The sequence below is a fragment of the Amphiura filiformis genome, chromosome 13, assembly GCF_039555335.1.
Source record: "Amphiura filiformis chromosome 13, Afil_fr2py, whole genome shotgun sequence".
NCBI lineage: Eukaryota > Metazoa > Echinodermata > Ophiuroidea > Amphilepidida > Amphiuridae > Amphiura > Amphiura filiformis.
The window spans coordinates 63,702,292-63,715,279 of NC_092640.1; the positions used below are offsets into that span (position 1 = coordinate 63,702,292).

Below are 12,988 nucleotides of genomic sequence, written 5' to 3' on the forward strand. Positions count from 1 at the left end.
AAGAAAGAAAAATAAAAAAAAAAAAAAAAAGAAGAAGTGTTTTAATAACATTTTTTAATAACATTTTATTTTTCAATATTCGAACAGTTGATTCTCTCCTTGCAACTTTTTTGTGTCCTTTTAGAAATGTTTGGTACGATACCATTTTGTTCAGGATCAAATAATTATATTAGTTTCTTTAATAATAATGTAAAATTAAAATCATAACAACAACAATGAACTTTTCTCCCCACCTCAAAACATATAAAAACGTTTAACGGGTTGCTTTCTAGATTTCAATGAATGTGGTAGTTTTCCATGTCAAAACGGAGGTTCATGCGAAGACGGAATCAATGGCTACATGTGCAGCTGCTCTGTTGGATTTTCTGGGATAAACTGTGAAATTGGTAACGTAAAGGACTTTTTGTTTTCTTATTTAAAAGTAAATAGTAGACACGAATTGAAAAACGAGCTCCTCATTGAACGGTAACGTAGCCAGGGGCGGTCGATATTATAGCATTATATCGCAAATTTTACGGAATGGGGACAGCATCATCAAGATAACTTGCAAATGTTAAAGGACACTCTATTAAAAAGGGTCGACATTTTAGTCTGTCGGTATATTTGCAATTTTGAGTCCTCTGATTTCGAAAAGCATCTCAATGCATATATTTAATATATTTTTTCCTTTATTACTTTAGGTTCCAACCCATGCTCCAGCTCTCCGTGTATGAATGGAGCGACGTGTGTATCCGGTGGCAATAGTTACACGTGTAACTGTGCACTGGGATTTGCGGGCACAGTCTGTGAACAAGGTTGGTAACATAATTAGATGTGAATAAAATTTAATTACTGAAATTAATTAATCACATTATACAAATTAATAAACTTTAATAAAACCGAGTTCGTTTTTACTTTCATCACAGATATAAACGAGTGTGCTAGTAATCCTTGTTTGAATGGGGCAACTTGTAATGATGGCATTGGTCGATACGAGTGTTCTTGCCTTGATGGATTCTCGGGGACACAATGTGGAGTCGGTAAGTTAAATATTTAGTTTTAAAGTACGGAATTTAGTTGCGCATCGTGAACCAGAAAAAAAGACCACATCGCGTGACGAAAGTATCATTATATATTTGTTCTCACGTTCTAGTGTCTGGTCTGTTGTATTTTATGTTAGCTATTGGTTTTTGGCCATGTTTATCAAATAAAGCCGATAGGTTAGTGGTATTTGTTTGAGTGTCTGCTTAGTACGCAGAAGGTCTTAAAAGTTTAATGCCTCTGTTAGCACATTCTTTAATTAAAAATTCAAAAATGTACACCGGCATTTGTTGCTTTCATTTGTCTACAGTTGTAATTGGTCTAACACTTTGGGTAGGTTAAACTGTTCTTTTTGTTTGTGTTCAATAATCAAAATAAACAAGCTCTTTCCAATTAAATAATGATATTAAAAATAATAAAGAAAGAAAACCCACATGGAGTCAGCGTTTTTCTATTTTATATTTTTGATACATTTCCAGTGACAAACTTTTGCAGTAGCAATCCGTGTTGGAATGGGGCAACATGTAACACGGTAACCAATGGCTATACATGCACCTGTGTATTAGGATTTATTGGAGTCAACTGCGAGACAAGTAAGTAAAGTGGCTGCTTTTAATGTTAATTTTTGAAAATGGCAGAAAAAAATCTCTGTTTTGTTCATTCTGTAGTTGGTATAAAAAACACAGGAACTTGCGCTCACATATTTTGTGAATGTGTTAACGTTAAGTTAATTTGGGATGGGAAGATCGTCAGAATGAATTAATTCTATGATCTACTGTGTTCATAATTTCAATGACTTTGATTTTACGTTTAGGATATCCAGTGACTATTTTAAAATGTGTATTTCTATGCTATTCTAAGATTTGCATAATACATATCGGAATTATGAATTGCAGATATACCAGAGTGTAATTCCAACCCGTGTATTAATGGAGGAATTTGTGTGGACTTGGTGAATGGGTTTTCATGCATGTGTCAATCTGGTTATGAAGGTGATCATTGCCAAACTGGTAAGTCATGCAATGGCAAAAGTAAAAAGATACAATTATTAGGCAAAAAAAAAAAGGTTCGTCTCAAAGCTTGCGCGCGCGTTTGTAAAATCGCACGATTTGACAAAAAAGAAATGCGAATTTTTTTTTTTTATAGTTTTTTCCAGAAAAAATCGGCGAAAATCAGACTTATTTCTCAAAATACCATGAAAAAAGTCAGGAATAAAAAAAAATCGCATTTAGCATTTGTTTTTCAATTTCTCGTGAGCTTTGAGACAAACCTTTTTTTTTGCCTTACAAAAGCAGTGCAGGTAAGGTGAAAGAGGAGACGAATAGTTGATGAAAACGATGGAAAATAAAGAGGAAAGATGAAGATGATGGAAGAAAAAGGATTAGAAGAAGATGAGATGGAGCATTAGGACGAAGAAAAAAGACAGAAAAAAAGAAGAATTATTTCCTTTTTTATACTTATAATACAAATGCAAGACTAGTAGGTAATAAGACTTCTAGCAACTTTCCCGAAAGTGTGTTACAAGCGTATGATGGTCATAATGATTATGATCATCATAGCAAGATCATGATGACTTAAATAAAAACATACATTTATGGACGAGGAATAATATGCTCATATTTTTACCATGCCAGATTCCTCAAAGGTAACAAGGTGTTCGGGTGGGTATGGGTTTTGCCACCCACTCCCACAGCGAGTCTGTTTTATATTCCAAGCGCTATTTATGCCGGTACTCATTTAATTGAGGTTAAGGGCCTTGTCTATTATAGCCACAGCACAATCGGGGTTCGAACCCTTAACCTTCTGACAATGAGTCAGATCCCATACCTCTAGCACCATAGTGCCCTCTGCATTGGGCCTCAAGGAAGAACAGATGATTAATTGTGTTTTCAACTGATTGAGTGTCCCAGGTTAAAGAAGAAATAAAACAAACAAAAATTGGTAATACATATTTTAGTTTGTGCAATACTGTGATTTTGTTTTATCTTTTCATGAAGTATTAAAGCTTCTTCAATTGTATTTAAATCTTTAATTGGTTCTGTCATAAGCTAGATAAAACGTGCCACAGTCCTGACCTCTTTTTCTTTCCAAAATTCAATGGCGGAGAACAATCGCCGATATCAAAACATTAAACAAATATAAAGGCCTTCCTGAAAACTGCGACAACAAATCGGCTTTAATATATTTGCAGAGCTTGACGAATGTTTCAGCTTTCCCTGCTCGAATGGAGCGACATGCATCAATTTTGTAAATGGATTTTTATGTCTTTGCGTAGAGGGGTATTATGGAAGAAACTGTGAAGCGGGTAAGTTGAAATAATTCTATAAAATGTAACATTTTATTTTGGTTAAAAATCAAAAACATAAAAATATTTGTAATTCTTTACAACTTACAGAAATTGGCTTATTGCATTTTTACATATTATTTATGTTTTATGTATAGATACTGTATTTTACTTACGAGGCCGTTCTTGACATTGCGACAAAGATTCTAGTCTGCACAGGGACGCATTTGACCTACATTAGTTTGTTTTATTTCACCTGACTGTTCTGTACTTTTTACTCTGCGTCACCATCGCTGCATCATCTCAACAGTAACGTAGCCAGAGGGCGGTCGATATATTCGCAAGGAAGCAAATTTACGTCAAATTGGCTCACTTTGTATATAGCATTAACATGTTTCCCTCGCAAAACTCACGGGAAAGTAATTCTGGGGACAGGATCATCAAGATGACTTTAAAATGTTGAAGGACACTCTTTCAAAAAGTGTCGAAAGGCTGTTGGTACACGTGCAATATTTTGTTCCCCTGATTTTTAAAAGCTAACTACGTCAAAGCGTCTCAATTCATATAATTTATTTATATGTTTTTGTTTCCTTATTTCTTTGTTACACGTGTACTGTGCACTGGGTTTTGCAGGCACAATCTGTGAACAAGGTTGGTAATATCATTAGATGTGATTACTGAAAATAATTAATCACATGTGTTCAATAATAATAAAAAACTTTAATAAAACTGAGTTCGTTTAATTACTTTTATCACAGATATAAACGAGTGTGCTAGTAATCCTTGTTTGAATGGGGCAACCTGTAATGATGGCATTGGTCGATACGATTGTTCTTGCCTAGATGGATTCTCGGGGACACAATGCACACTCGGTAAGTAAGTTAAATGTTGATTTTTAGAGTACAGAATTGAGTTGCGCATCGTGAAACAAAATAAAAGATCACATCGCGAACTAATGCTTAAGTGACGATTAAGGATAGCAACTATACTCCTCAAAAAGGTTGGGAAACTTTCAAACACGGCTGTATATCAGAATTCTTTGAAATCTATCTCCACATTGTTTCATATCAGTGAAACTATTGTTCTTTCCTGTCAACAATGACACCTCATTTGTGACGATAACTTATTCCACGGCTGAGTAACTTTCTTTGAAAGAGGTCTCAAAGAAAATGTGCCAAACTGACCATTGCATATTTTTCCTTCTGCTTCCTCCTCGTGAGTGAACTTAATGTTGTTGGTTGGATCCGCTTTGTTGAGGTGATCTGTCAATTCTTGCGTAGTGCCCTTTGGTATAATCTCTAGGATATCGTCCACATATCTTTTCCATAATTTTGGACGACAAGCGATGGGTGCATTGGCTATAGCTTTTTGTTCCAACCATTCCATAAAAATGTTCGCGATAATCGCGCTCACCGGGCTTCCCATGGCCGCTCCAAATTTCTGCATGTAAAACATTCAGCTGAATGAAAAATACGTCGTCGTCAAGACAAACTCAAGTAATTCAATAATGTCCTCGGTGTTGAGTAATGTTCTTTGTTTCAGCGTGGTGTCCTTGTCCAGATAATCTCTCACTATCTCCAGGGGTATTCGTGAACAGTGACACGACATCATGTGAATTAAAAATGTCCTCGTCGTCAATTCTGACCGTAGCTAGTTCTTCCGCTAATTTCCGCGAGTTAGTGACATGATGGGCCGTCTTTCCGTCTTGGCCAACGTTATCAACCGCGATGAAGGGACATACTCACTCAATCATGTATATGACCAGCTATTACAAAGAACTACACCCTCTGGAGATGAGAGTAGGAATGTTGCTGGTTCATCACATGAGTAATCAAGTGGATTTGTAAAGCACAATTTACCAATAATTGATATTTAACAATCCTGATAAACTTATTCAAGGAGGACAGAACAATGTTTGTATTGATATGAAACAATATGGAAATAGGTTTCAAATATTTCTGATATAAAGCCGTTTTGGAAAGTTTCCAAAGTATCATCCTATATATTTGTTTTCACGTTCTAGTTTCTGGTGTCTGGTCTGTAGTATTTTATGTTAGCAATTGGTTTTGGCCATGTTTATCAAATAAAACAGATAGGCTAGTGGCATTGGTATGAATGTCTGCTTAGTACGCGGAAGGTCTTGTGTTTGATGCCTCTGTCAGCACATTCTTCTGATTTTTTTAAAAATCTAGAGCATTAGTTGCTTTGTTTAAAGTTGTAATTGCTGGTTAGGTTAAACAGTTCTTTCCCCTTTATTCAATAATGATTGGCAAACCTAAACTTAACAATCAAAATAAACACGCTCTTTCCAACGATTTTGTAAATGGATTTTTATGTGATTGCGTAGTGGGGTATAATGGAAAAACCTGTGAAACGGGTAAGTTGAAATAATTCTATAAAATGTAACATTTTATTTTGGTTAAAAAATCAAAAACATAAAAACATTTGTAATTCTTTACAACATTTCAATTTTACGAAAATATTAAGTAACATACAAATAATTGCACACAGTAAATGATTAGGACAAATAATCGACAGGCCAGTTGCTAATTAATTTATATTTATTTCTTTTTAAATATCAGATGAAATGGCTAACACAATGGAAAACCAAAGAAATCAAAGCATAAAAAATATATTGGATGCTAAGATTTTAGACACTTGACAGCCAATCTTGTCACATTGTTTGTTTAGGACTAGGTTAACCATGTAAATGGAATCAGCGGGCTACTCTTTAACATCTGAATATTACTGTTTATAGAGTGTAAACTTTCTTTGATTTCTAAGGATCATCACAGCAGAACAATTATACTGAGAGGGGGCAATCACTTGGAAAATCTCTCAAATGATTTCTCAATTCCCTGTAAATCTGTTCTCTTCGGCTGCGACAGTGGGGTGATTCCAGCTCAAGATCGGCTAGGGACCATTGTGTCCACAACGAATGTGGTGACGATGTTTTATGACGTCATTCAATCAGCCAATCTGGACACCACTCCCGTTTACGCAGGACACCCGCTAAATTTCCAAATTGCAACAAAAAAACAAAACCAAAAATAAGAAAGGAAAAAAACCCTAATGAAAAATTTAGTTATTTCAATTTATCTCAACAAAAGGTTACGATCCTACCTAACTCTGTTATCTTGAATACAGTTTACATTTGTGTTACGTTCTAAACTAACTATTACAGATATCAACGAGTGTGCAAGCAACCCTTGTTTGAATTCGGGCATATGCATTGACCAGGTTAACAGATATTTATGCTCATGTACAAACGGATATTCCGGAGATCGATGTGAAACATGTAAGTTCATTAAGTAATGAGCAAGTATCCACGCTTCCTTTACCTTCCAAGGGATCGAGATCAAGATAGAAATGATGGTGTCGAGTCTTTCTATAAATTTGGGAGAACATAGAAAATATCAGCAGTGAAAATGAAAGTTACTTTTACCCGTTGTAACTTTATTTTGTCTCACGGATGGTTACAAATCCAGATTATGTATGAGTTAGTAGCCATAGAAATTACAATGGACATTATGTACCTCGGAGTACAGCCTGCTATACAATGAGTTGGTTCAAATCACTTGTAATGCATAACAATGGCTATTCCGAACAATATTTTGTAAATGCCCATTGTCCAGTCACAAGGATTGATTGGCAGCTACTTCTGCGTTACCAGGTTTGATTGATAGACCTGTAACAAAAATTTACCTACGGTTTACGCTATTAAAATAATTTTGTTCTTATAATAGATACCTCTGATTGCGAACCTAACCCATGTTATAATGGTGGAGTTTGTACCGATTTCGCAGGATCATTTCAGTGTTCATGTTCGCAAGAATGGACAGGAAATCTTTGTGAAATATGTAAGTAATTTAAATCATAAATATTAAAAACTCATTTAATAATATCAGTCCGAGTGACACCCCATGGTAAGATGATTAGCATCACCAACCAAGTAGCATATATTCTAGGAGCAAGGGGTATTGACAAATGGTCAAGTTCCACGCTCGTGTCAAACCAACCTTTGATACCATGAGGTGTTAGTATAGTATACAAATATATACTGCCATGAGAGTTTCTGGTTAAAACTATGGGCCCGAGGTGAGATCAATAGTACTATTGATCTCAGCGAGGGACCATGGTTTTAACCAGAACCTCGAATGAAGGCAGTATATATTTGTTTTATATCCTTCATTCATAGATTTTTTGTTCATTGATTGGTTAAAAGATTATATGAAAACTCCACCATGCTTCAAGATAGGCCTAGGTAGGGCCTATGCACGGCAGTCTGGTTTCTAAGGCGGTTCAAAAACTCGCACTGTCATGTTCATGTGTTAGTGGTTTTTAAGCTTACTCACTGTCAGTGTTTATTTGTTCAAGTTGTTACATGTAAAAAGATTTACATGTGTAAACTCGAAGGCCATCGTGCATGCAATCGGGATAGGCCTCCATACGCACGGTACTAGGCCAGCTACCTTCATGCATGCATGGCCTAGGCGGTCCGAGACTGGTCTCGCACTGTCAGTGTTTGTTTTTAAGCTTACCGTGTCAGTGTCGAACTGAATCTGACTGCGTTGGTCTGTGGTATGAATTCAGTAAATATTCCTGCGCTAGAACTGGTAACAATTCAAATTAAATAGCTGAAATTGTGATCTTCTTCAGCAGTAGCAGCCCACTCCAGCTTGATTTATATTTCGCCATTTTTGTGTTGTCGTTTCTCGGCAGTGACAAAATACTCTTATAGTCAATGTCGACGTTCAAGGTTATTGTTATGCTTTATGGACTGCGACGTGGATATGCTGCTATCCGTAAATAGTAAATATCCAAAAGTACTATTTACGGCTTGAGGGTACTATTTACGGACGTAAATAGTACTTTTTGCACTTCCTCACAGAATAGTGTGTTTATTTTTGATCACGTGACACACTTTTAACCAATCAATGAACAAGAATCTATGAATGAAGGATATAAACCTTCTTAATCACTGCTAGGGAGTAGTGGGCTCCAATCATAGGGTACGCTTTTCCCTAGAGGTCACGAAAGTTCACACAGGGGTAACAAACTAAAAATGCTTAGATCTTGTTGAAATATATGTTAACTTAAATTACTCGTCTGATGACAACAAATTTAAAAATGTATAGTTTGTGCAATCTAATGACCTATCGTATTGAGTTATCCTACAAAAACCTAATTTTTAGGTTAAATGACACGTTTTTTGTTGATGTGGGTGTTGAACTGAATCCGTATGAGATTTACCTCATACATGTAGAACAATTTACACATCTTTTAGCTTGAATTTTACCAACTGTATTGCACTCCCACAGCAATAATTGTTAAGAATGTGTCTTATTTTATTTAACTATAGCCACCAATGTATGTTCCAGCACTCCTTGTAGCAACGCAGGAACATGTATTGGAGATAGTAGCTCTTTTACATGTAATTGTTTGTCAGGATTCGCAGGTCTACGGTGTGAAATGAGTGAGTACAACGGATACAATGTTTCTCGTCATGTAGCAAAAGCAAAGGAATGCTATAAAAACGAGCCCATTTATTTTAACGACAAAATGGTTGAGTAGAGCGTGGCCTAGCGGTTAAGGCATAGGACTGTGAACCCAAGGGTCAAGGGTTCGAATCCCAGGTCCGGCTCTTTGTGTCCTTGAGCAAGACACTTCACTCTACTTGCTTAGTGCTTCGGAGGGCACTTTAAGCTGTCGGTCCCGTGTACATGCATATTTTCTCACATTAATGTAGTGTGCACGTTAAAGAACGTCACAGGCTATTCGAAAAGAGCAGGGGATCATCCCGGTCATGTTGACTGTACTTTAAAAATACACTCATCTACTCTAGGTTCCAGAGTAAAAAATAAGTACAGCTTGTCTGTACGCAGTGCGACAATACTCATACATATGAGGGAGGCACTTATAAGGAAGAAGAAGAATACAAATGGCATCTTCAGCAATTGCTTATCATATATCCAGAATTAATTGATTAAAAAATTTCATAAGCTCTCTAAAAAGACTTAAATAATCGCTTATTTTTAACGATTCATGTATGATTGTAAAGGCAACCCTTCTTGCTTACTTGCATTGCCGTTCAGGTCAGATGCAACCCTTCTAAATCGCCATCAGATAAACGGTATGATCGATTTAGATAAACGGTATGATCGATTTATCATTGTAACTGACTAACTGTAATATGTCATCCAAAACTTTCTGTTCTTAGATGAAAACGAGTGTCTCAGTAACCCGTGTCAGTACGGAGGTACTTGCACAGATGGCATTAATGGATATGTCTGCTTTTGCCAAGACGGGACTTCTGGAGTAAACTGTCAAATAAGTAAGGTGTTAAGAAACATGCACGCACATGCGCACCCAACCATCCCCACCACATATAAACCTACATGAAATTTTGCACAAGAACACAATAATATTCTTACAGTAAATGAAAATTAGTATTCGACTCTTAAATTCCCTTTTCATGTTAATTTCATAGCTGCACCTGATGCTTTTTCGTTGCTTTAATTATAACCCAAATGCAACACTTTTTTTAGATAACGATGACTGTTCAGGTTTTCCGTGTGGTCCTCATGGCATATGCACGGACTTGGTGAACTCTCGCAGATGTACTTGTCAACCTGGGTTCACTGGAGGCAGCTGTGAAATAGGTAACTCAACAATCAATATATAAATTAAGCACTATTTACCCAAATGTTCAAGTTTAATCCGGGAGTACTAAATTAAGAGAGGCGCTACTTCGATTGCAGAAGTGAGGACAGTGTGAGCTCGGTACCTGTGTAAGAGTCTGTTCGAAAGGTGATTGTGAATATGTAATGATATGAATGAGCTATAATATGACGTAGCTACGAAAAGGCGGTGTTATTGGATGTATGTTGTTCATTGAGCGGAGCCATTATGCCCATATTAGGCTGTTGTTATGCAGACGTCATGCTCTGCGAACGGTACAAAAAGGTGACTGACAGATCTATCACGTAAGTGGCAGCACACAGATTGCAACTGACTGACCTGCACTGTTTGTCACGTAGACAGACCGTGACCTGGGTAAACACGTACAAAGCTGGGGTGCGACTGTGACACAGGTCTTGTCCTCGGAATCGGTATAGGCAATTTGTACAGAGTATGAGTGTAAAAATATAATTGTTTCACCTTTCAGATGTAAATGAATGCAGCAGCAGCCCATGCGCAAATGGGGGTACCTGTCTTGATTTGACGAATTCTTATTCATGTTCTTGCATGGCCGGTTACACTGGTACACACTGTCAAACTAGTAAGTCATCGCGATTTTATAATAATTCTATATATAAGGAAGGATCGGACCCGAAATCATAGGGTCACGGGTTTGAATCACATCAACATTTTGTGTCATCGGGCAAGATACTTAATCCCGCTTGATTCAGTTCAACCAGGTTATTGGTCCGGCTTATACTGGGAAGGTTAAGAGAATAGTTGTGCGAGATGAGGTGTGTACCACCAAAAACAATATTACATACTGAGGGATCTGGCCCAAGTCACTTTGAGACAGGGCTACTGTAAATATTGGCATGAACCTTTTATGTGAGATTGAACTTGTTAAGGTAATAAAGTCAAAAGGCTGGTGATTTCGCGGTACACAATCTAATTATCTGCGTTCTTTTATTATTAAATAAATTATTAAAAAAAGGGACGCATTTGCTGTTATAATAAATCGCCTCGACCCGTAATAGTTTAATAAAAAAAATTAACTTACAATTTAAATGGAAAATATAATAAGAGTTCAAGTACTCGTTTAACTCCTAAATTCATCGTCATTACTTGCATTCTGTCTATTTTTAGGAGTGACTTGCCCCGGCTTGCCATCTCCCTCTAATGGAAGAGTTACACCATCTAGTTGTCTATCAACAAGTTACTATGGCGATAGTTGCGTATTTTCTTGTAACGAGGGGGACTATGTTAGAAGTGGTCCACAAGTTCAAACATGCACAGTTTCTGGAATATGGAGTCAACAAGGAATCACAACATCGTGTGTCTTCAGGGGTATGTATGAGCTACAATGCGTATGCCTTTGGTTGATTTGCCATTAATTTGTCATTTCCTTGTATATACTTATAATCCATAATTTCTGACAAGAGCTGATGTGAATATGTGTAAACGGCATTGTCATAGATGTACTAAAAAGCCTGCTAGTGGTTTAGTCGAAAGCCGTATATTTAAGAAAAAATAAGTAATTTACATAAATCTGTCAATTACATGAATATTGACAGCAAATAGTGTACCGCCAGCATTTCTCGGCTAAAACACGAAAAAAAAACTTGGGGTCTTTAAGCTTGAACAAAATGTAGAGGCTTATTATACATGTAAAGCTCCGCGCTAGTTCTAGGCACAACGCGTTAACGCAGAACGCAAGCAACAAATCACTTTGAATCGAAGTTACACTATTTTCCATCCGTGAGCGGCACGTCGGTGTGGACAATCTTCGGTTCTCAACTCATTGTCCTCAACTCATGACAGCCTCGATCTAATGGTTGTTTCAAGTAAGTCTACTAAGCGTTAGCATGAACTTAAATAACGCTTCAAACTTTAAGAAGAACTTTTGATGTGCACGTTTTCATAAATCCCGTAGATACAACACCACCCGTTTTCACAAAATCGTGTCCAGTGGAGATCACTGTAACGGTTGGCATGAACCTTTTATGTGAGATTGAACTTGTTAAGGTAATAAAGTCAAAAGGCTGGTGATTTCGCGGTACACAATCTAATTATCTGCGTTCTTTTATTATTAAATAAATTATTTAAAAAAGGGACGCATTTGCTGTTATAATAAATCGCCTCGACCCGTAATAGTTTAATAAAAAAAATTAACTTACAATTTAAATGGAAAATATAATAAGAGTTCAAGTACTCGTTTAACTCCTAAATTCATCGTCATTACTTGCATTCTGTCTATTTTTAGGAGTGACTTGCCCCGGCTTGCCATCTCCCTCTAATGGAAGAGTTACACCATCTAGTTGTCTATCAACAAGTTACTATGGCGATAGTTGCGTATTTTCTTGTAACGAGGGGGACTATGTTAGAAGTGGTCCACAAGTTCAAACATGCACAGTTTCTGGAATATGGAGTCAACAAGGAATCACAACATCGTGTGTCTTCAGGGGTATGTATGAGCTACAATGCGTATGCCTTTGGTTGATTTGCCATTAATTTGTCATTTCCCTTGTATATACTTATAATCCATAATTTCTGACAAGAGCTGATGTGAATATGTGTAAACGGCATTGTCATAGATGTACTAAAAAGCCTGCTAGTGGTTTAGTCGAAAGCCGTATATTTAAGAAAAAATAAGTAATTTACATAAATCTGTCAATTACATGAATATTGACAGCAAATAGTGTACCGCCAGCATTTCTCGGCTAAAACACGAAAAAAAAAACTTGGGGTCTTTAAGCTTGAACAAAATGTAGAGGCTTATTATACATGTAAAGCTCCGCGCTAGTTCTAGGCACAACGCGTTAACGCAGAACGCAAGCAACAAATCACTTTGAATCGAAGTTACACTATTTTCCATCCGTGAGCGGCACGTCGGTGTGGACAATCTTCGGTTCTCAACTCATTGTCCTCAACTCATGACAGCCTCGATCTAATGGTTGTTTCAAGTAAGTCTACTAAGCGTTAGCATGAACTTAAATAACGCTT

The 12,988-nt window shown here is 36.8% G+C and overlaps 1 protein-coding gene across 1 annotated transcript in view; it reads left to right on the forward strand.

Moving 5' to 3' along the window:
• The window catches only part of LOC140167828 (low-density lipoprotein receptor-related protein 5-like), a 36,431-nt gene extending 24,397 nt beyond the window's left edge, over positions 1 to 12,034 (forward strand). Inside the window, exons 22-36 of the mRNA XM_072191120.1 lie at positions 273 to 386; positions 681 to 794; positions 906 to 1,019; positions 1,500 to 1,613; positions 1,917 to 2,030; positions 3,212 to 3,325; positions 4,063 to 4,176; positions 6,489 to 6,602; positions 7,051 to 7,164; positions 8,667 to 8,780; positions 9,525 to 9,638; positions 9,853 to 9,966; positions 10,473 to 10,586; positions 11,132 to 11,332; positions 11,919 to 12,034. Coding sequence (XP_072047221.1) covers positions 273 to 386; positions 681 to 794; positions 906 to 1,019; positions 1,500 to 1,613; positions 1,917 to 2,030; positions 3,212 to 3,325; positions 4,063 to 4,176; positions 6,489 to 6,602; positions 7,051 to 7,164; positions 8,667 to 8,780; positions 9,525 to 9,638; positions 9,853 to 9,966; positions 10,473 to 10,586; positions 11,132 to 11,332; positions 11,919 to 12,034 — 1,799 coding nt within the window. The remainder of the gene's footprint in view (positions 1 to 272; positions 387 to 680; positions 795 to 905; positions 1,020 to 1,499; positions 1,614 to 1,916; positions 2,031 to 3,211; positions 3,326 to 4,062; positions 4,177 to 6,488; positions 6,603 to 7,050; positions 7,165 to 8,666; positions 8,781 to 9,524; positions 9,639 to 9,852; positions 9,967 to 10,472; positions 10,587 to 11,131; positions 11,333 to 11,918) is intronic.
• Positions 12,035 to 12,988: the final 954 nt, after the last annotated feature.